At 47.7% G+C, this 20858-nt stretch overlaps 1 protein-coding gene and 1 non-coding gene across 2 annotated transcripts in view; both read right to left on the reverse strand.

The window, feature by feature from the left end:
- B3glct (beta 3-glucosyltransferase) overlaps positions 1-16505 on the reverse strand; it is a 91281-nt gene extending 74776 nt beyond the window's left edge. The window contains exon 1 of the mRNA NM_001398955.1: positions 16387-16505. Within this exon, the coding sequence (NP_001385884.1) occupies positions 16387-16429 (43 nt within the window). The 5' untranslated portion in view covers positions 16430-16505. The remainder of the gene's footprint in view (positions 1-16386) is intronic.
- Positions 13161-13303, reverse strand: LOC120096107 (small nucleolar RNA SNORA67). The gene has a single exon (XR_005492136.1). It is a non-coding gene; the product is annotated as a small nucleolar RNA SNORA67 (small nucleolar RNA).
- Positions 16506-20858: the final 4353 nt, after the last annotated feature.

Consider the following 20858-nt stretch of genomic DNA (forward strand, 5'->3'; position numbering starts at 1 on the left):
CGCTGGCAGGAGGGTAATTTTATTGACTAACCAAGATACAAATAGCACACAGGAGGAGCTCAAATATTGAATGAATGAATGAATGAATGAATGAATGAATGAATGTCTTCATTGTTGTCATTCTTCTCTCTTCACCGAAAGGCCACATCACCTATCTAATCCACTAGAAGAGAGCTCAATGCCCACTCCCGAATTATTTTCATCAAGATATAATCTATGTTCCTTCCCTTTAAACGCATGCATGGCTCTGCGCATGCTCACATAAGGGCACGTGGTACTGGTGACTTTTCCATGGCTCTGAGAAAACACCATGGCCAAAGCAACTAACAGAGGGTGTATTGGAAGCTTACGTCCACCGTGGTGGAGAACGGTACACAGTGTGGCTGGAGCAAGAGAGCTGAGGACTCCGGTCTTCAACCGCAGCACAGGCAGAGAGCGAACTCAAAAGGTGAGAGCTTTAGAGACTCTTAAAGCCCACCTCTAGTGACAATGCACTTCCTCCAACAAGGCCACACCTCCTGAGCCTCTCCAACAGCATCATCAACAGGGACCAAGTACTCAGATGCCCGAGACTATAGGGGACATTTCAGTCAAGCCACCAGACACACACACACACGCGCGCGCGTGCGCACACACACACGCACACACACGCACGCACACGCACACACATACACACACACAGATAAACATACACACACATAAACATGCACACACATACAAAAACACATGTATACACGCACACACATGCACGTGCACACACACACATATGTCAAGTCCCAAATCATTAACCAAGTTCTAAGAATAAAGCAGAGATTTAACCCAAACATCATTTAAATCTTGTTTCTGGGTACTTGAGACTTTAGGGCTGTTCTATTTCCTCTGCTCCCAAGAAACTTGCAAACACTAAACATTCAAGGAGGCCAGAGGTGCGACTCGGCAGCTAAGAGCAGGCACTCTTCCTGAGGAGGACACGATTCTCAGCACCACGTGGGTGGCTCACAACCGCTGTACCTCCAGTTTTGAGGGATCTGACACCCTCTTCTGGTCCCCACTTGCGCCTGCCCTCACATATGCACAAACCCACACACGGACACACCCATACACATGATTAAAATTTATTCAGTAGATGTTGATGCTGGCATGACAGCGCAGTGGACATGAGCTTCACATGAACAAGGACTAAACATGGGTTTAATCACTGATACCAGTGAAGAGCCAACCAACAGCATGTGCGGTCACATGTTAACTCACTTGCTGGGCACCACGGGCCTCTGACAAATACACGTGCTGAAACTCAGACTATAAAACTGTCATGGGGGGGGGCGGTTTATTTAAAACTGCCCCTTGCTGGGAGAATGGTGGCTTACACCTTGAAGCTTAGCACTCAGGAAGAACAGATCTTTGTGAGTTTGAGATCAATGTGAATATACAGTGAGTTCTAGGCCAGCCAGGGCTACACACACACACACACACACACACACACATACACACAGGGAGACAGAGAGACAGACAGAGACAGACACACAGAGAGAGAGAGAGACAGACAGAGAGACAGAGACAGAAACAGACACATACACGCGCGCGCGCGCGCGCGCGCACACACACACAGAGACAGACAGAGACAGACAGAGTAGGGGGTAAAACAAAATGGAGAGGTGGCTCAGCAGTTAAGAACACTTGCTGCTCTTGCAAGGTTCTGTTCCCAACACCCACTTGGCAGCTCACAACCATCTGTAACTTGAGCTCCATGGGGATCCAACTCCCTCTTCTGGCCTCCGTGGGAACTGCATGCACATGAATACACACATACATGCATACATACATACATGCATACATATATGAAGAGGTGCCTCTTCTCCTTTTACCTTCCCTCCCCTAATCCTTTTGTGGAAGGAGGGGAAGCCATTCCTCAAGTTCTGGCTGCTCAACTGCAGAAAACAGTCCACGGTGAAGTTCTACTAGCCAGGGGAGAGAAGACACAAGACCCCGGCCAGCATGTGGGCTCTCTTGCCTATTGTCTAGTCGCAATCCCCCCTTTTAATCCCTCAAAACCCTTCTGGCCCCAGAACACTTAGAGATATCTGAGGTTGAGAGTTGCCTCTGGCTTCTTTAGAACGGGATTTGAATGAGCCCGTTTTCTCTGGTGAATTTCTGCCTCCTGGGTTTTCAGCTGCGTGGTAAGCACTGTGAGCCATCTTGGTGAGGACATAGCTCAGTGGCAGAGGGATCGCCTAACATAGACAACTAGGCCCAATCCCCAGTACTAGAAGAAAAATGGAAAGAAAAGAAAAACCTCCCGTCCACCCCAATCAGTTCTTATTTAAAATCTAGATAACCAAAGGTCTCTGAGTTATAATTTCCCCTTTCATCAAATGAAGTAACTTTCTCAGTTTAGCAGGTCCGGTGGCATCGCCTAATAACTGGAGTTTTCTTTCACCTGACTTGTTTGCAAACCCGGGGGGCTATGACTGACTGGTGGGGCTGTGTCAGCAGCTTGAGAGGAGAGTGCACTGAGGAAGGCTTGTTTTCCCTATGGTTCTGGAGGCACCAATGCAGAGCCCCTCCGAAAAGAAGCAGCTAATATTTCTCAATGTCACTCTTGATAGAAGAACCACACAGCACGGGATAGATTGCCAATAAAGCAAAGGATTCTCCCAGATTTCCCCTGATGAGATCAAGGCCCCATATTCGCTGGCTTCTCTCCCCATCCCAAAATACACAGATCCAGGATTTTTTTTAAAAGAACTTTAAAACACAATGCTTAAAGCAATGCTATGAGTGTGCCCATCGCTCTCCATCCCTCTCCTGCAGTGAGAGTTCTATAATCTAAACGGAACAAACAAAACCATGAAGGCCCCAGATGTATTCTTATAATAAAAGATAAATATTGCTTTTATTGTAAAATGGGCACGCAGGACATCAAATCATAAAATGGCGAGTCATTTCCAAAATTCCTCCTCCCCAAAACCCTGGTTTCTTGTTAAACGATGATGAGAGATATATGGAAGAAAAGGGATAAATACGGTTAAATAAAAAAAAAAAAAAAAAAAAAAAAACATTTCCTTCAGCAGTTCTAACAAATGTTAACTTTGTATTACCAAAGCAAAGCCGATTTCTCAAGAGCCAAAACGTGATAGTCCTAAATGTCTAAGTTTTGCGGTAAATTAGGTCTCGATATTAATAGAATCAAGGCTTTCGTTCTCCCCGTGTGGGAGGAGACAGATCACTGCACTTGTTTTTGTTTGCGGGTTTTTTTTTTTCTTGTCTTTTCTTTTTAATTTCAGTATTTTGACGCACTGCAGATTCGGGGTATGCTAATCAGAGGAGCGAGCAGAATATGTAACATATAAATATAAACAGAGACTGAATAATTCAGCTCAGGAGGATGGGGTTGGCATGGCATTGTGGAATGTGCTGTGTTCACACGGGGTTCCCCAAGTTGCCGGCAAGGCTTCGCGTCTACAGGATATGGCCCTTATTTTCCACGTTCACAGTTGACTTCATTTCGATTTTAATATTAAGGGCTGTCAACTTGGGAGGGAGGGAGGGAGGGAGGGAGGAAGGGAGGGAATCAAGGAGGGAGGAAGAGAAGGAGGGAGGAAGGGAGGGAAGGAGGAAGGGGGAAGAGGGCTTTTCCCTCTCCAGTTCAGACCCTCCCAGCCAAAGGGTCACCCAGGAATGACCACCTGGGGGTCTACGTTTCCAGTTTCATTTCACAGTGATTTCTAGGTTTGGCAGGGGAAAATCTGGCCTGAGTACCTTAACGTGCAGTGGGAGAAATATTCCGAGGTAAACCATGCTCTTCCATGCCCAACTGCTGCTTAAAAGGCATTTTCTATTTTCAACAGGAATCCTGGTGAACTGAGACTACATTTAAAGTGCAAGTCAGGGCAGGCGATAGGAATCAGGCCCTTTTCACGATAACCTTAAATAATTCAAGCCAGCGGATGTGTGAGCACACCTAGAACGGAAAGATAAATGGAGATTTTTACAGGTGACTCGGGACGCAGTTTTATCGCTGGGTGAAGCCCTTGTGTGGGCTTAGGAGAAACTGAAGGAGTTAAGTGAAGTATGTGAGCGCTGGCTCACCCCTGTTTTCTCCGGTACTTGAGAGTGAACAAAAGACCCTGCCTCCAGCCAGGGAACACACTCTTATCCCCAGAGTCTTCCAGAAACATCCATCAGAGAAACCGAACAAAATTGAAAACCCGCATTCTCTGCACTAGCACCCCACCTCGGGAGGACCCAGGGACTAAGGAGATGGCACCTACGCCTTTAGGGCCCAGAGTGGCACAGAGAGAAAGGCTCGGGTAAACAAGGTGAGGCTGTAATTCCAGCACTCAAGGGACAGAGGCAGAAAGGTGATGAGTTCGAAGTCTGCCTGGACTACATGGACCCTGTCTTCAAAACAACACAAAAAAGCTGGGGCAACACCGGAGGGTCTGCTGCTAACCAGGACAATTCAGACTGTCCATTTGTCTGTCCAGTGGTCAGGAGCTTTACACAAACGCCAAGAGGAAGGCATACAATCTGATACCTGATACTGTCACCAATACGCTAGGTTTTTTGTTCATTTGTTTGTTTTGTTTGTTGCTGCTGCTGCTGCTGCTGCTTCTTCTTCTTCTTCTTCTTCTTCTTCTTCTTCTTCTTCTTCTTCTTCTTCTTCTTCTTCTTCTTCTTCTTCTTCTTCTTCTTCTCCCTCCTCCTCCTTCCCCCCTCCTCCTCCTCCTCCTTCTTCTTCTTCGGTCCTGTGGGAAGGAAGCCTTGGGGCTTTCTTTCTTTCTTTCCTATGACCTACTTACCAAATATTTCCCTTCCCCTAGCAGCTCTGGCCTCCAGGGGCTGGCCTCCCGCTCCTCCCCAGTCTTCTGAATTTCACTGCAGGTCTCAAGAGGGGGCCTTCTAACCCAGGACCACAACTCAAGGCCAGTTTGTCCAATTAATGCTTTAAAGGTAACCCACTCCAGCTGAGGAGAGAGAATACAATACCCACAGCTCAGCAGTCTGAGCCCAGAAGGCCAGAGGAGCAGAACCTATCTCTTCCTCTTCCTCTTCCTCTTCCTCTTCCCTTCCTCTTCCTCATTCCCTGGACACCCACATCACCCACAGCAGCTGCTGACACACTGAGAAGCAGCTCCAACCAGTTCTGCCAAACCAAAGGATGAGGGCCTATGGGTCCATATGGAGCCAACACAGTTCCGGCCCACGAGTGACTGAGGATCAACCCGCTCTTCAAGTGCGACGTTTGGGAAAGGCCTTGGGGTGTATGCGAAGTGCTGCGGCTGCCGGCAGCAATCCTGGCCAACATCAGTCACTTAGACTTTCATCTGTTCCGCAGACAAGAGTAACTCTGTCTGCCCGTGACGACTCATGCAGAAGATGGAAGCCCCAGGTCCCCAGAGGAGCCGGTATGTCAGCATGCAAGAAGCGTGCAGTTGGATCTCTGCACCACTGGATTCCATTCCCAGGGGCTTGCAGTAAGACACTAAGGAAGCTGCCAACAGACTTTCCACACCCTGCACTGGACATCCAAGGGATGCTATGATGCGCAGGAGAGAGGCTGGGCAGGGACTCCTGAGGGATGGGGATGAGACAACTGTGAGAGGGGGTGACCGGTAGGGGAAGCAGCCATGTTGGGGATACCTGGTCACTGGGATGGAGTCACTTATACCAGGGAACAACCAGGTTAGGAACTTACAGTGTGAGCTAGGGAGGGAACTTGTTGGGATGGGGACATTTGGTTTAGGGGAGTGGCTAAGGCAGAGACCTCTGAGGGGATGGGTGGGGTGGGCCCACCTGGTAGAGGGTTGGTAGAGCAGGGACACCTGTGGGTTGGTGGCTGAGAGTTATGGTGAGGATACATGGAGGGCAGGAGTTATGGGGTAGATGGATATAATGAAGGGGTTCCTTAAGAACTCAGTTTTCGGAGTTGGGGATTTAGCTCAGTGGTAGAACACTTGCCTAGCAAGCGCAAGGCCCTGGGTTCAGTCCCAGCTCTGAAAAAAAAAAAGAAAGAAAGAAAAGAAAAGAAAAGAAAAGAAAAGAAAAGAAAGGAAAAGAAAAGAAGAACTCAATTTTCCCCTTGGGAATGAAAGCATTTTGAGGACTGTAAGGGCGGGAATATGGGGCTGGAGAGACGGTTCAGCGGGTAACTGCTCTTCCAGGGATCCTGAGTTCAAATCCCAGCAACCACATGGTGGCTCACAACCATCTGTAATGGGATCTGATGCCCTCTTCTGGTATGTCTGAAGATAGTGACAGTTACTTATATATAATAAATAATTAAATTAAAGAAGGGGGGCAGGAATGTAATATGGGGCTCTCCCTAGATAGACTTCTCAAGCCAGTGTACAAAACGACTTATTAGGGGACAAAAATGGGCACACATATGCCAGCTAGGAAGCTATTTGTGCAAGAATATATCTGGTCCTGATTGGAGTTTGGGGGTGGGAGGGCGGTTTGCAAGCCAGTACCATAGACTGTCAGACTGAAGAAACAGAAGCCTTGGCCTCACACACCACAATACTCAAATGCACCACACACACACACACATACACACACCACAATACTCATGCGCACACACCACATGCATGCATTGCCCAAGGAGTCCCCAAAGAGGGCAGAAGGCATCAGAAGCCCTTGAGCTGATGTTACAGGCGATTGTGGACATCTGGACGTGGGTGCTGGGATTTGAACTCAGATCCTCTGGAAGAGCAGTAAGTGCTCTTAACCACCGAGCCACCTCTCCAGAATTTTTTTTTAAACTTCTTTAAATTCTTTATTAAAGGACTCATGTGTTTCAAGTTGACAAGAGAAAGGAGTCACCAGAGAGGAGACCTGAGCCCTAGCAGTGCTTGACTATAAGAAATAGCATAATACAAGGCAGAAGACAGCCCGGCCCAGAGACCCTGTGGGCTGGAGGATAAATATATTTACAGGAACGGCTCATGGGACCGAAATGGGAATAACCACATACATGTTCAAAGAAAAGAGAATTTGCTCCTCTGATTTACATCTTGATTAAAGAAATCACTCAAGATGGGGGACGGTGAGAGAGAATGTGTCAACTCAAACAGTTTGGAGTTGCGACTCAAGACCTGCCTTCCTGAGGATGTTCTGGGATCAGAAACGAAGTCAGAAAGTCCGTGCTCACAGCTCTTTCCGAAACACACTGAAGTAAAACACAAAGCAAATATCCAAACGGAGGAAATTGGCTCTTTGTACAATTCCTCTAAATTGCAATCATACTGCTGAATGCTAACTGTCACATTTTCCTTTTTTAAAAACACAATGGACCACTCACTGGTGGGCAGCGGATCCATTGCACGAAAAAAGTCGAATTTGCATATCCCCATCAGCACCACTCAATCCACGCTGAATACATCTGAGACGTGCGCTCAGCCTACAGACTTCCTTGTGTGGGCTTCTAAAAGGATTCTCAAGAATAACCCACTGCTCTCGTTTGGGTTAGTTTTGGTTTTGTTTCTTTAAATCATGGAGTCCCTTCAGAAGGACATGAAAATCTGTCAAATTATATACCCTGGTTAGGTTGTTGTCGCCTCCTCAAAAGCTGGAGTCACCTGTGAAGAGGGAGCCTCCTTGGGAAGGTGCCTTCATCACATCAGCTAGCAGGGTGTTGACTTGGTCAGTGATTGATGGGGGCCCCGCCCACTGTAGGCGGAGCCATCCCTGGGCAGGGAGGTCCCGGATTGGATAGGAAAGCAGGCTGAGCAAGGCACAGACACCAAGTCTGTACACAGCACCCCTCATGGCCTCAGCATCGGCTCCTGGAGCCAGCTTCCTGCCTAGAGTAACCTGCTGTAAGCCAACCTTCTCCTCCACAAGTTGCTTTTGGTGTTTTATCGTGGCAATAGAAAGCAAACTAAGGCACCGTGCTGGAGACAGTGAAAGACTTCTTGGTCTAAGTTCTTTCCTGAGTAGAGAATCCCGCCTAAGTGATGGGATCCGGGATTCTATTCTATAATAACTACACACAGCTCAGGCCAGGCAGTGGTGGCACACACCCTTAATTTCAGAGACAAGCAGACCTCTGCGGTCAAGGCCAGCCTGGGCTACATACAGATCAAGTTCCAGGACAAGGCTGTCTTAAAGCAAACGAAACAATTACAAAGCTCATCTTAAAGGCGAGGCAGTTCCGAGACATCTTTACATTTTATGAGTGTTCATGAGAATTACCCAGTAATGGTCACAGTTTGGTACCCAAGCCTAAGGTAGGCCAGAAAGAGGTCCCATACTTGGCTGTGCATACAAGGTAACCTGAGCACCTTATTTAAAATACACATCCTCAAACCTCATCTGAGACAGAGCTAGAACCATGGTAGGGAAGTTTGGAAAAGGTTGACCCCAAAGGTTTAGTTGTTGTCCTAACTAGGTTTCTGTTGCTTTGATTTTTTTTGTAAGATTTATTTATTTTATTTATACGAATACACTGTAGCTGTCAGACACACCAGAAGAGGGCATCGGATCCCAGATGGTTGTGAGACACCCTGTGGTCCTGGGAATTGAACTCAGGACCTCTGGAAGAGCAGTCAGTCAGTGCTCTTAACCGCTGAGCCGTCTCTCCAGCCCTCTGTTGCTTTGATTAAACAGCGAGATCAAAAGCAAGTTGGGGAGACAAGGGATTATTTCAGACTCCAGGCTGTGGTCTACCATCCAGGGAAGCCAAGACCGGAACTCAAAGCAGGAACTTGGAGACAGGAGCTGATGCAGAGGCCATGAAAGAATGCTGCTCGTTGGCTTGTTCCTCATGGCTTGTTCAGCCTGCTTTTTTATAGCACCTAGGATCATTTGCTGGGGTGGCCCCACCCACAATGATCTGGGCCCTTCCACATCCACCATCAACCAAAAAAAAAAAACCAAAAAACCAAAAAACCAAAAAACAAAAAAAACCCACAGGCTTGCCCATGGGCCAGAGGTACTCTCTCGAGTGAGGTTCACTCTTCCTAAATAACTCTCTAGCTTGTATCAAGTTGACATCAAACTGCTGGTTTGTACAGTCGGCCCATACCGAAGTGCTAGAGACAGATGGGGCCTAGTGAGAGATAATCAGGTCATGGGCACTCAGCTAAGAAAGTATGATTACTCTCTCCCTCAGGGGCATCCCAGGCCTCCAGGGACTAGATCAAAGTTGTTGTTTTTTTGTTGTTGTTGTTGTTTTTTCCGGAGCTAAGGACCAAACCCAGGGCCTTGCACTTGCTAGGCAAGCACTCTACTGCTGAGCTAAATCCCCAACCCTAGATCACAGTTTTATCGTAGCAGGTGACCGCACACACTTTGTCTTTCCATGTCTGCCTGTGTTCCTGCTACAGCATACCATCTACCATCAATGTCCAGCTTCAAGAGCTGTGAGCTAAATAAAATGTCTTTTCTTCTACCTGGCCACGTGCACACTGCAGTGCGGCATAGTCTAAGTCACCCGGAATCTACATTTTAACAAGTGTAGGAGATGACTGTCATGTACACACATCAGAGGGGCCACCCAGAACTTGGGGAACTCTGTGGAGCTAGTTCCAAAATGACATTGTCCTTTTTCGAATCCTTCCCTTCACAACTGATATACAAACCCGTGCATAACCACCCTCAAGGATCTGCAGAAGATAAATTCAGACTGACGTAGAAGAGGCCTTGAGCTCCTCACAGCACACAGTAAAGCAAACAGCAGTAGATCACCTTTTTGCTATCTTATTCCACTGGACCTGAAGATAAGTCCCGCTTCTCGGAGAAGACGGCGCTGTCGTATCTGACAGGTGCAAATCTTCGCTAATGAGACTTATACTAAACCTACAGTTTCATATTTACAGAGACTGCTTTCTTCCCCAAATGTCATCATGTTGTCACTGTGCACACATTTTGAGTAAAGCAAAAATGAATTATTTTAGGCTGGAGAGACGGCTCAGAAGTTAAGAGCACTGACTGCTGTTCCAGAGGTCCTGAGTTCAATTCCCAGCAACCACATGGTGGCTCACAACCATCTGTGATGGGATCCGATGCCCTCTTCTGGTGTGTCTGAAGACAGCTACAGTGCATTTATATAGAATAAATAAATAAATCTTTTTTAAAAATGAATTATTTTGGGGTTGGGGATTTAGCTCAGTGGTAGAGCGCTTGCCTAGCAAGCGCAAGGCCCTGGGTTCGGTCCCCAGCTCCAAAAAAAAAGAAAAAAGAAAAAAAAAGAATTATTTTGTCAAGCCTTTCTTCCTTAAAAAAAAGTAAAAAAAAAAAAAAAAAAGTACTGAGAATGCCTCCCTGGGGCTGGAGAGATGGCTCAGTGGTTAAGGGCACTGACTGCTCTTCCAGGGGACCAGGGTTCAAATCCCAGAACCCATGTACCAGCTCACAACTGTCCGGAACTCCGAGATCTGACACTGTTGCATAGACATACATGAAGGCAAAACACCAATGCATAAAATAAAGGTAAATGAATAAAACATTTTTTAAAAATAACCTCTAAATTTTCCTCAGTGAGCATGTGCTTCTGATTCCTAACTGTCCACCTGATGCAGAGCCTGAACAATTTACACGTACCCCAAACTCGACTTGACCAGAGCGCCCTCACCTCTCCACCCCCTCAAGATTAAGAGTCAAATCATTTAATCCCTCAACTTACTCAATATACCTGTATATTAGTTATAGTTACTAGGTATAACCGTATACCTCAGTTTATACTTAGTAAATTTCCTATTTCACATATTTAACCACAATAAAAAATTCTTTTCTTTTAATCCTGACCCTCCTCTGAGTGCCTACTTCTGAGGGAAATGAGAGCATAGGTATAACTCAGCGCGGAGTATATGCCTAGCCTGCACAAGGGCCCAGCATCTTTTTGTTAAGATTGTGTGTGTGTGTGTGTGTGTGTGTGTGTGTGTGTGTGTGTAGAGCACATCAGATGCCATGCGGCTGGAGTTACAGGCAGTTGTGAACTGCCTTATGTGGCTGCTGGGAACCCTATTCTGGTCCAATGGAAGAGCAGCAAATGCCCCTAACCACTGAACCATCTCACCAGTCCCAAGACCCTGGGGTTTGATCCCCAGGTTAAAAAAAAAAAAATAAAACAGGAAATGAAACAGATGACTCATTCTCACCCCAGTCCTCTCTTCAGCCCAATCCTGCCCCAGTCAATCATGGAGTCTAAAAGTATCTCTCATTACCACGCAAAGGAATGTGCTCCATTATGGCATCTTCAACATCTATCTACGGGTCATGGAAGAGTGTACAGAGCTGTCCCCTGCTCAGTGTGCCCCACACCTACATGACCCCTCTAATCCCTGTCCCGTAGGGACGGCCAAAACAAGCCTTATAAGGTGGAAGGCAAGCTATGCACAGCTCTTCAGCAAGGCCGCCCACGGGTCCATGACCCAGTGCAGGGCCCTCCTCACCTGGCCCTGAAGATCTTGCCAGTGGCTGCTGTCCTTTCTCTGACTGAACCCTCCAGGCCCACTTTCTCCCACTGCATGCTGCTTCCCCTTCCGATGATCCTGTTTCTCCCTCCATTCAGGACTGAGCTTACAGTACTACCATTCCCTACAGGAAGCCTTCATTGACCTAAAAGTTTCCCAAACCTCAACACTATAATATTCGGAGCCCAGGCGTGTTAGCGTTTTACTGCAGTGACGAGACACCATGACCAAGGCAACTCTTATAAGGACAACATTTAATTGGGGCTGGCTTACAGGATCAGAGGTTCAGTTCAGTCCATTATCATCAAGGCAGGAACATAGCAGCATCCAGGCAGGCATGGCGCAGGAGGAGCTGAGGATTCTACATCTTCATCTGAAGGCTGCTAGTGGAAGACTGACTTCCAGGAAGCTAGGATGAGGGTCTTAAAGCCCACGCCCACAGTGACACACCTACTCCAACAGGGTCCCAGCCATTCCAATGAAGCCACACCCACCCAACAAGGCCACACCCACCCAACAAGGCCACACCCACCCAACAAGGCTACACCTCCTAATAGTGCCACTCCCTGAGCCAAGTATATGCAAACCACCACACTAGATAACTAAATCGTTAATTATTGGGCCAGAGTTCTCCTGTGCCTTGTAAGATACTTTATGGCAGCAGTTCTCAAAATGTGGGTCTGACCCCCTTGGGGGTTGCCTAAGACCATTAGATATTTACATAAGTAAGTATTATGAGTCGTAATAACATCGAAGTCAGTTATAAAGTAGCGTCAAAAATGATTTTATGGTCTGGAGAGATGGTTCAGCGGTTAAGAGCACCAACTGCTCTTCCAGAGGTCCTGAGTTCAAATCCCAGCAACCACATGGTAGCTCACAACCATCTGTAATGAGATCTGGTGCCCTCTTCTGGTGTGTCTGAAGACAGCTACAGTGTACATATATAAGATACATAAATAAATTTTAAAAAAAGATTTGCTTTAAAAAAGAAAAGATTTCGGGGTTGGGGATTTAGCTCAGTGGTAGAGCGCTTGCCTAGCAAGCGCAAGACCCTGGGTTTGGTCCCCAGCTCCGAAAAAAAGAAACGAAAGGAGACATTGCAAAATCAAAAAACAAACAAACAAACAAACAAAAAGCCCATGCACAAAATGCAGAACTGGGTTTGACTCTTCTGTTCTAAAATTTCTAACCCGCGGCAATGAAAAGAATCCAGGCAAGACTTGGCTCAGAAGAAAAAGAAATCATCCGGATTTGGCAGGTGCTAAGAAATACAATGTTGGCTCACTCAGAGAAGAGAGACAGGGACGTGGAAGAGAGAGGCTAATAGCTATTATTCTACCGTTGGTTCAGGTCATCTTTCCCACGGAGGTATCAATTAAGATTGGTTTTGGCTGCATGTAATCTCCTGCAATACAAGGCTGGAAGGCAACAGACAGGGCTGCTATGGCACTCCCCATCCATCTGGTACCCAGGCTGTTTTCTTCTCTCTACCTGCTTTCTTGGTGATCTTATGGCCACGATGTGGCCTTCAGAGTTCCAGCCACCAGACCCACACAACTCGGCGAGAAGGATAAAACAAGCCCCAAAGGTCTACATCCTGGCTGCACCAGACACTTTAAACGAGAGCCCCCATAATCCTTGTAGATATCCCATTGGCCACCCCAATTGGCAAGAGCCATTGAGAAATATCTCATCATGACATCATCAGCGTTATCCCTCCACTCATCCCCCCTTTTTAAGCATATATGTAGGCAGCCAAAGGAAGGCAAAGGAAACAGGTATTCCTTGTCCACCAGAGACCTTGGGCATGCATGGCTTTCTTCCAAGTTGCTACGTCCCTGAGAAGGGCACACAGTCAGTCCTTTGGAGAGGGAATCACCTTGGACTCCACCCATCCTTTTAAACCCCATATAATCCAATCAAGCCTGGCTAGACAAAGGCCCAAAAGCTACAAGGTAGACAGTGGTCCCTTCTCTGGCAGATTCATTATGTTAAAACTGTATGAGACAGCAGAATTCCCAGGCGTCTATCAAGTCCCTGCCTCAAGTTTTATATAAAACAATGAAGGCTCAAAGCCACTAAAGGCCACAGAGCTCATGAATGGCAACTCAGGGGCTGTAAATCTCCCTCTGGGACTCATTCCAGACCCTAGAACTGAAGCTGCCGTGACTTCCTGTCTGCATGCACACGGGTTTAAAATAAAACTTCTATATTGACTTTCCTAAAATAAAATAAGATAAAATGAACGTGGTAGTTGGGGAGGGAACTACCCAGTCAGATCACTCTTACAGGGGTGGATGAAAGCTTCTTCTAAGCTCTCAGGATAATTCAATGATTCGTAAGTCGTGTCACTTTCAAACGGATTCTAAGTGGAGGCCACGTGTCAATGCCCCTCTCCCCATGTCAAAGTACAGAACAATAAACACCAGGTCCAAAAGAAAGAACGGGCTCGTTCTTGTACTAACTCAGGGAAGCCAGTGCCCAAGACTCTAAGTGTCTCCAAGGGCTTGGATTTTTTTTTTTAAGATCATTTTATTTTTAGTATACATGTATGGATAATTTGCCTGCATGTTGTGTATATGCACCACACACGTGCCTGGTACCTACAGAGGTCAGAAGGGGACATCAGAACCCCTGGAACTGGAGTTCAGATGGTTGTGAGCCACCACGTGGGTGCTGGGAACTGAACCCAGGTCCTCTGCAGGAGCAGCCGGTGCTCTTAACCCCTGAGCCATCTCCCCTTTAAGGAGACCTTTTAAGGGATTTTGTCTCCTTTATTGTGCTCTTCTACCGGCTTCCTGAGGCTCAGAGATATCTCTAAAAACGTTGGCATTTTAGTTCATTCTGAATGTCCTTCCATGGGTTATCATCAAATCAAATATCCCTTTAAGGGTATTAAAAAGTAGATACGAAAATACTAATGTGTCTTTAGGCCTATATGCTGCATTGGTGATATACAAATATTATTATCAAATGCAATTCTATAAACAGAAGGCCAATTTCAGCCACCACCACCACCACCACCACCACCACCACCACCACCACCACCACCCCCCCCAGCTGGTTGGTTCCAAAGCCTACGGGCAATAAGGCAAAGGAAGCAACCTCAGTCACCCAGTTTGCCAGCCATTTTGCCTGCCTTTCTCCAGGGCTCCACAGTGCTTTCTTCAACCCATGATCTCTGGCCAAATTCCTCATGATCAATTGCTACCTTCTGGGTCCAAGGTGCCCTACCATTTTAAATTACAGTGTTGCCAAATTAATCATGTGAGTGAGCAATTAATTACAAGCTAATCTCGCTCAATTTTCTCACACTTAGTGAGCACCGGAAGGAATGCCAGGGGTAGACAGAAGCAAAACAAAACGTCCTTATTCGGAAAGCATAAATCCAAATACAAACGAGCTGTCAAGGCTCTCGTGAACTAAGTCTTTCCCTAAACTGCACCATTCTGCCATTTCTAAAGCTCCGAAATTCTGCCTTTTCAGAAGCAGGAAACACAAGCAAGTCAGGGTTAGGGAAAAGTATTATGACAAGCTGCAAAGAGTCATATTTTCTTTTACCCACGCTTTCAAACTTGAACAAATATCATAAAAAGTCATTCGCACTGACTTTTTAACTTTTTCTCACATCATCTTAGGGGAACGGGGGAAGAAAACAGCCTCCAGAAAACGGAAAGAAAAGGAATGGCAACCGGACTGTCTGAAACCAGATCGCTGTTTTTCCCAGAGAATCTTCCCTGAGGCCCCAAAACTCCGAGCTTCCCCCGCTTGCCCAACTGCATTAGGAAGAAGGCAGGTCAAGTTTGTAGGTTCCTAGGGTGTGGTACCAAGATATAGGAGGTCTCTGGGAAATTGCAGGAGCTGAGGGTACAGGGTGGGGATGACGCAAGGGATACGGGAAGGGGGGGGTGGGCGCGCCTGGGGCACAGGATGTGTTAATGGCTGCATGAGGGTTGTGTAAGGCTGGGTAGGGTCGCAAGGGACACACGATGGGACGCAGGGAGTAGTTAAGGTAAAACGGTGAGCGCTTGACTCGGGGAATGGGGGAGGAGGGGCCATAGTGGGACACAGGTCATGCACAGCAGGAGATCCAGGGTACATACGGAAGAGTGGGAAAAGGGATGCCTATGGTCGGGCGCAGGTTGTCCACAACAGGAGGAACAGGGTGCACAGGGCGGGACACGGGGGACGCACAGGTATTGAGCGGGGTGCACACAGCGGGATACTGGGTATGCACGGTGAGGGGATGGGAGGGACAGTATTTAAGGTCCGGAGGGGTTGAACAAGGTGGGACTCGGAATACGTACGGCCGGGCACCGGGAATGCACACGGCGAATCGAGGGGTGTGCCCAGGTGAGGCGCGGGTATGCACATCTAGGGAGACGGGGTGCACAACTATGGGGCCCATGAGTGCACAGCTGTGGGGCGCAGAGGCACACGGTGGAGAGCAGGGGGTGTACGGCAGGGCACAGAGTATGCACAAGCAGGGAGTGCACACGGCGGGGCACACGGGATACACACAGTGGGGCGTAGAGTGCACAAGGCGGGCCGTGGCAGCACGCCGTGGGGCGCAAGATAGATACGGTGGGGTGCGAGTGCACACCGCGGAGCGCGGCATGCATTCGGCGGGGCGCTGGGGACCCACAAGGCGGGGTGCACATAGTGGGTCGCGAGCTGTGCACCGCAGGGCGCGCGGGCGGCGCGCATGGGCGGGCAAGGCGCGGCCTCTTGCAAAGTTTCTAGCAGTTGCGCGGCGCTGGCTCTGGACCCGGCCGCGCCCTCCCCACAAGCCCGCGTGCCCCGGCGGAAGGAGGCGGAGATGGCGAGGGCGCGGGCCGAGGGTGGCGCCGCTAGAGGGCGCTGCGTCCGGGACGGGGCGGGACGGGGCAGGCGGCAGCCGGAACCGCGCGGGGGTGGCCAGCAGCCCCGGACTCCCTCCCCGCGCCCGCCCGGGCCGCTCGCTACTTACCCGCGGAGCAGCTGAACAGCGCCAACAGCGCGGGCGGCCGCATCCCGGCGACCGAGGCTCCGCGCCCTTCCCGAAGCCGAGCTGCGCGGACGCCCTGCGCGCCTGACCCTTCTCGCGCTCCCCTCCTCCCTCCCGGCGCCGCGCCGGCTCGGGCTGCGCCCTCTGGCGGCCGGGATCGGGAGCGCCCCGGTGTACGCTCGCAACCGCCGCGGATGTAGGTGGTCCTGCTGCCCAGCCGGACCGCGCCCTCCTCTGGGCATCTGACCTCAGAGGCTCTTTTCTGCCCCTCTGACATCCCCTGCCTTCATGTCCTCTTCTTCCCAGAACTTCCTTCCCAACCCCAGCAGTAGGTCACTCACTCCCCTTACTGTCCTCAAAGTGAAGGAGGAAGGATCGTTTTTTCTTCCCTGCTAATGGACTATATTCTGTTTTTATAAAAAGCAAAATCGATAATTCAACTCTTAATATTGTTGGCACCGATGTTCTACTTTGATGAAGGTGTTTTTAATCAGCTCAACTAATTTACTTAATATCCTCTCTTTAAATGGAATTTGATTAATAGCTTTGGCCCGGAGTTTTGCTCTTCATAGATGTTGGTGTAAAGCTAAATTTTTATAAATGTTATTTTGAGTGTTCGCTATGATGGAAGGGAGAGGGTATACATTTATTCAAGATACCTGATAAAATGAATCAATTACGAATACAGGGTAAAAAATAAAAAAAAGAATACAGGATAGCGTGAGGTAGAAAAGCCGCATAGGCAGAGTCCCGCCCACCTACCAAGAGTTCCGCTGAGGAGCTTACAGTTACATTGTAGCCGACTGAAGAGGGAAACAATTGCAAGGGAGAAGGAGAGGAACCCTTACCAGAAACACAAGCTCTCTTGCGTCTCCCAAGATGTGAATAAGACCGATTGAGCAACCCTGGCTTGTGTTTAGACGATGAGGGTCTGGAAGGCAGCTAGGATTACCTTTCAGAGACTGTGGTCATAGGACAAAGGAACTCACCGGACATTCTCTCCCAACCACAGACAGAAAGACTCTCAGGGCAGGCCTGCTCATTAGCACTTTGGCAGTCATATATATTAGTTTCTGCGTGTCTCCTGTTGACTAATACCAGTCTCTGGACTGATGAAGACCAGCACTACATTTTTTTTTTCCAATTCTTGGTTGACTGCTTTAACTCCTTGGGCCTTCTTGGGAAATTCTAAAGTTTCTAGATCGTTTCCCATTTCCAAAGTTGTCTAGCGTTCTCCCAGGAAATATTCCTTCCCTATGTTAGACACCACCGTATATGAACAAGATATAAATGGAGGGAAAAGTCTAGTAGCCAAGTAACTCGAGTGAAGGCCCTACTTTGGTGGCAAACAACTTTGAGGGCTTAGTGGATCAGTTTTCACTGAAATTATCCTGAAAGGCTGGAGAGGTGGCTCAGTGATTAAGACCACGTGTTACTCTCCAGACGAGCCGAGTTCCAGTCCCTACTCCCACATCCATTGGCTTATGACTGCCTGTAGCTCAAACTCCAGGGTGACTGATGATCCACCAATGCCTCTGGCTTCTGCTGACACTGGCACGCTCACACATGGGCTGACACATAGGGTTACACATTCGCACAGAAGTAAAACCAGTAAAATACAAATTTTTAATTGAAAATTTCATCACGATACAATATTACTGCGTTCCAGGAGGAGTGTGGGAAATTGGACCGTTAGGATAAGAGCACATCCTTTAAGTAATGAACTCGCCCATCTTCCTCGTCTCCACAGAGGACAATGATAAATGACACGTCACACAGCTCCTTAACTCGAGTTTGGAAAAGGCCTGCCTTTCGGTGATTCTGGTCAGAGGATAAATAGACTCCCTGGGGGGATCCTTCCTCACTCTCCGGTAGGAGAAACTCTCAAAGCAAACCTGCCTACAGGGGTACTGACAGACACACGATGAGGCTTGCCCGTAATGCCCACTGTGAGGGGACAGTTTTCCACAGGAAAAATAAATAAATAAATCTCAGCTACTCCAAGACAGTGACGTGCAGAACAGGGGGCCATGGCTCTACCTCCATGATATCCTCTCCTGATCTGAGTCGTCACCCCCGTGGCTGGCTTCTGGGATCGTCCAACTCTCCTTGTTGAAGGACGGGGTGAGAAGCCCAAGTTAATACGAGCTGTCTCCTGTCAAGGACCTTACAGAAAACAAAGATTAGACAGGCTAGTGGTTTTTAGAATAATTAAAATGCCATCAGTAGGGGCTGGAGAGATGGCTCAGCGGTTAAGAGCACCCGACTGCTCTTCCAGAGGTCATGAGTTCAAATCCCAGCAACCACATGGTGGCTCACAACCATCTGTAAAGAGATCCGATGCCCTCTTCTGGTGTGTCTGAAGACAGCTACAGTGTACTCATATATAATAAACGAATAAATCTTTTTTTAAAATGTCATCAGTAGGGGCTGGGGATTTAGCTCAGTGGTAGAGCGCTTACCTAGGAAGCGCAAGGCCCTGGGTTCGGTCCCCAGCTCCGAAAAAAAGAACCAAAAAAAAAAAAAAATGTCATCGGTAGCCAACAGTCTAATTAGCAGCTTCTTTATGGATGGCTTGTGATCTTAGAACAACGCTAGGCTCAAAAGGTTCTTCATTCAAATGATCCTGTGCTATTGGTTGATGGGCCTTGTATCAGGCTGTGAGTCATATACACAGTACTGAGCCCAAAAACTCCCTAGTCCAGTCAGACAGAATGTCCATAACTCGCCATGTAGTGGATACGTCAGCACAGGCACAGGAGAGGGACACTCTGGAAACACACAGCAATATATGACACCTACCACACCCTTGGGGGCTGATCATAATATATATATATATATATATATACATATACATATACATATATATATATATATATATATATATATATATATATATATATATATAAATGACTTCTGTGTAACTTCTTAAGGGAGAACTAACAAGCGTCTGGCTGAGAGAACAGGGAGAGCCAGGCCCAGCAGAGGTATAGCATGTGGCAGATCTATCAAAGGACATATGGTGGACTAGGAGGAAGGCTTCTGGGTAGGCTTCCTCTAATCTGCTGCCTCTCTCCTGTGACTCCGAACAGTCCCTAAGACCTCCGCTTCCTGTCTGGCAAAGGCTGCCGGACAGACTTAGATTCCTGCCTGTCCCTCCAGGCCTAGTTTCAGGCCTGAAATAAATTAGTAATCGGCACATTCCAGGAGCTCCATTCATTTCCCACACCAGGAAGTGGCTTTCTCAGTTTGGAGGGGTCTCGATGATTCTTTCCCGAACTACAGTAGGTCCTGGTATCTGAAGGAGGACTACAAAAGCAAGAAGTCATTCTTTGGGACTTTAGACCATTAAATCAAATCCATAGCATAGTACTTTAACCACAAGCTAGCTTTTCCTCAGCCCAGAATCTGCACTATGGCTGGGTAACAGGAGAGAGGCTATTCCACCAACTACATTAACCTTCAAGGCAGTAGAAAGATCTCTAGCCTCCATGGAAGAAAGATGACATAGAAAAGTCATAACAAAAAGTTTCATCCCGGCAACGCAGACCACTGCAAGTGCTCATGGGAAAATACTTGACTGATCTAAAGTGACATCTTCAAGACCCCAGGCCCTTATGTCACTTAACTTCCCAATCTATTCAAAAGCTGTAAATAGACAAAGTCTGTCAAACTAAAAATCCTGCCAAGGTTTTCACCCAAAGAGATTTCAACAAAGAATTCTCATGGACAACCAACTCCAAACCAAGAGCCAGGAAATAGAACTCAGGTCACCTTCTCATCTCTAAAGGCATCCCAAACAAGCCTCCAGAAATCTGAAGCCATTTTGCACCTGATTCTCCATTCTCTCAATGTAGTGCAACTCTGATTCTCCATTCTCTCGATGTAGTGCAACTATAAAGATGTCTGTTTACAGATGGGCCACTGTTATAGGATATTTGAACCTGTTTCTAGTTAGGGTGGGGTTCAGCCCTTAGCATTCACCTTTAATCCCAAACAATGAAGGTGAAGTTAGTTTGCAGAAGGAAGCACCCATGTTTGAAAGTGATGCCTAATTGAATGGCAGGAAAAGTGACCAATCAGAGAAAGATTTTATAGAGTAGGATATGCCTAGCTCTCAGGAGAAGAGAGGAAAGGGAAGCTACTTAAGGGGGAGACACACAGTACAGGAGGAAGAGAGTACAGCACAGGAACACAGTGGAGTTCATGGAAAACAACACAGTGGAGTTGAGAGGGAGAGTGGAGCAGCACAGAGAGGGAGACGGGGACAGTTTTACCAGGAGAGTTTTACAGAGACAGAGTGAAGAGAGAACAAGCTACACACAGGGAAGGACAGAAAGAACAAGAGATTGAGAAGGAGCCAAAAGAGTAGAAAAGATTGCTAGAGTTAATTTGAGGCCAAGCAGAGCACTTCAGAGGCTGAGAGAGAAGCCATATTGAATCAGTCAGCTGGG

Source organism: Rattus norvegicus, chromosome 12 (assembly GCF_036323735.1).
Source record: "Rattus norvegicus strain BN/NHsdMcwi chromosome 12, GRCr8, whole genome shotgun sequence".
NCBI classification, from domain to species: domain Eukaryota; kingdom Metazoa; phylum Chordata; class Mammalia; order Rodentia; family Muridae; genus Rattus; species Rattus norvegicus.